Source organism: Amphimedon queenslandica, unplaced genomic scaffold (genome assembly GCF_000090795.2).
Source record: "Amphimedon queenslandica unplaced genomic scaffold, v1.1 AMPQUscaffold_11559, whole genome shotgun sequence".
Lineage (NCBI taxonomy): Eukaryota > Metazoa > Porifera > Demospongiae > Haplosclerida > Niphatidae > Amphimedon > Amphimedon queenslandica.
Genome location: NW_003548199.1, coordinates 8618 through 10293, shown reverse-complemented (window position 1 = coordinate 10293; position 1676 = coordinate 8618). Strand labels below are relative to the sequence as shown.

The following is a 1676-nucleotide window of genomic DNA, read 5'->3' as shown; positions in this document are numbered from 1 at the left end:
TAGATTCACTTGGAATGAGGTCAATTGCTTTCAGCGTAATGGTCTAATCACAGGCTATACAGTGATTATCAGTAACAGTAGTATCACATACAACCTTACCAGTACTGAGAGATATATCATATTGAATGATCTAGTATTTGGTACTGAGTATAACATCAGTGTAGCTGCTGTCAATTCTGTTGGAAGAGGTCCCTTCAGTGATCCTATTGTAGTAGAGATTGGAATAGGTATGTAATTATTATACTGTATCAGCTCTATGAGGATGTGTGTTTATTTAGGACCTGGTCCAGTTGGTTCAGTATCCAGTATCATGGACACTACATGGGCTGTTATCTCATGGAGTGTACCTAGTTATATTCCATCAGACTATCCCATTATCACATATGAGAATAGGATATCATATTCTTTTTGACAAATGTTGCTGTTCAACAATAGACAATGATGACATTGATAATCAAAAGCTACAGCTTTCTAATTCAACTAATGGCAATACATTTACTGCTAGAATCAATAATCTTGATGCTATGTCTTGTTATATTTTTGGTGTACGTGCATACACAGACAGAGGACCTGGTGGATGGGTCTTTATTGCTAATGAGACATTGATCAGTACTCAATTTGTGACACTAACACTAGTAACTACTCAAGAAGTAGAATCAACTAATACAGGTATAATAATAATTGTGCTGAGACAAAAATAATTTCATAGTAATTATTTTTAAATTAATAGTATCAGGAGCTGTTGATGGTGCTAGTATTGGACTGGGTGCAGTGGTTGGATTATTATTAATATCACTAGCTGTTAGTATCATTATTCACATCTACTGCTTTATCAAGTATGAATACATTATCAACCATAAAATACAATAGTTAATGTTGTTTTATGTATAGGCTTAAAACCTATGATGCAACCACTGCTAAGCAAACCAAGTAAATAAACAACCAGTAACTGTTTATACATTACTATTGTTTATTGTTTATGATAGGTTTGTTGATGATATACCAATGCAAGCCTGTGAACCATATGGTATTCACAAGACTAAAGATGTTACAAAAGAGGCAGTATATGAGTGTCCTGATGTCAATGTTAATGATACTGCTATTTATGAAGAAACATAACTTATGAAACACAGCAGTATAAAATGTCAGTGTGCTTGTATAATTTTGTCACTGGATAGCAACATAAATATACACAAATACCATAGATACATGTGTATTATATCTATGCAAATGCATACATACTTTTCTAGATATAGATTTCAGTTCTGGAGTGTCACTGTATTCATACTGCTCATGGCTACTCTATTATACTGTATTTACGATTTGTAATCACATTGGTGTTATTATAACTACTTTCGGTGTCCAGTTAGTCAAATTTTTGCAGTGTTTGTTATTTATTCTATTGATGCTATCTAATCAATGAACTTTATATAGTAAGGTGTCATGTTATTAAAAGGTTCAAACTGAAACTAAGGAAATTCTCTGAAGATGCAATAACAGGAACTGCTATATAAAGGAAATAGTGTACCTCACACTGGTCCAAACTTCCAAGTTATAAAAATATTCATGTGCAATAAAATTTCACACACTCAATGCTTGCTAGTTGTTACATGTGTAAACCTAATTTTAATTTACTTTCAAAGATTAACTCATTTCCTTGTGAGGTTCGACTACTT

At 32.7% G+C, this 1676-nt stretch overlaps 1 protein-coding gene across 2 annotated transcripts; it reads left to right on the top strand.

Annotated features, from left to right (window-relative positions):
- Positions 1 to 311: 311 nt before the first annotated feature.
- On the top strand, positions 312 to 1420 carry LOC109589188 (uncharacterized). Of its 2 annotated transcripts, XM_020005310.1 has the most exons (5): positions 312 to 669; positions 731 to 836; positions 892 to 930; positions 987 to 1144; positions 1251 to 1420. In XM_020005310.1, exons 1-4 carry the CDS (start codon positions 384 to 386, stop codon positions 1117 to 1119), a joined length of 564 nt encoding a protein of 187 aa, XP_019860869.1. In that variant the 5' UTR covers positions 312 to 383; the 3' UTR covers positions 1120 to 1144; positions 1251 to 1420. The 2 variants fall into 2 exon arrangements, with proteins under 2 accessions (XP_019860869.1, XP_019860868.1); XM_020005309.1 differs by having other exon boundaries at positions 987 to 1420.
- Positions 1421 to 1676: the final 256 nt, after the last annotated feature.

Coding starts and splice junctions, on each gene's coding strand:
- LOC109589188 (XM_020005310.1), top strand. CDS start 384: ATGAGAATAGGATATCATATTCTTTTTGACAAATGTTGCTGTTCAACA. Junction 670..730: donor AGTAGAATCAACTAATACAG/GTATAATAATAA, acceptor TTAAATTAATAG/TATCAGGAGCTGTTGATGGT. Junction 931..986: donor ACCACTGCTAAGCAAACCAA/GTAAATAAACAA, acceptor TGTTTATGATAG/GTTTGTTGATGATATACCAA.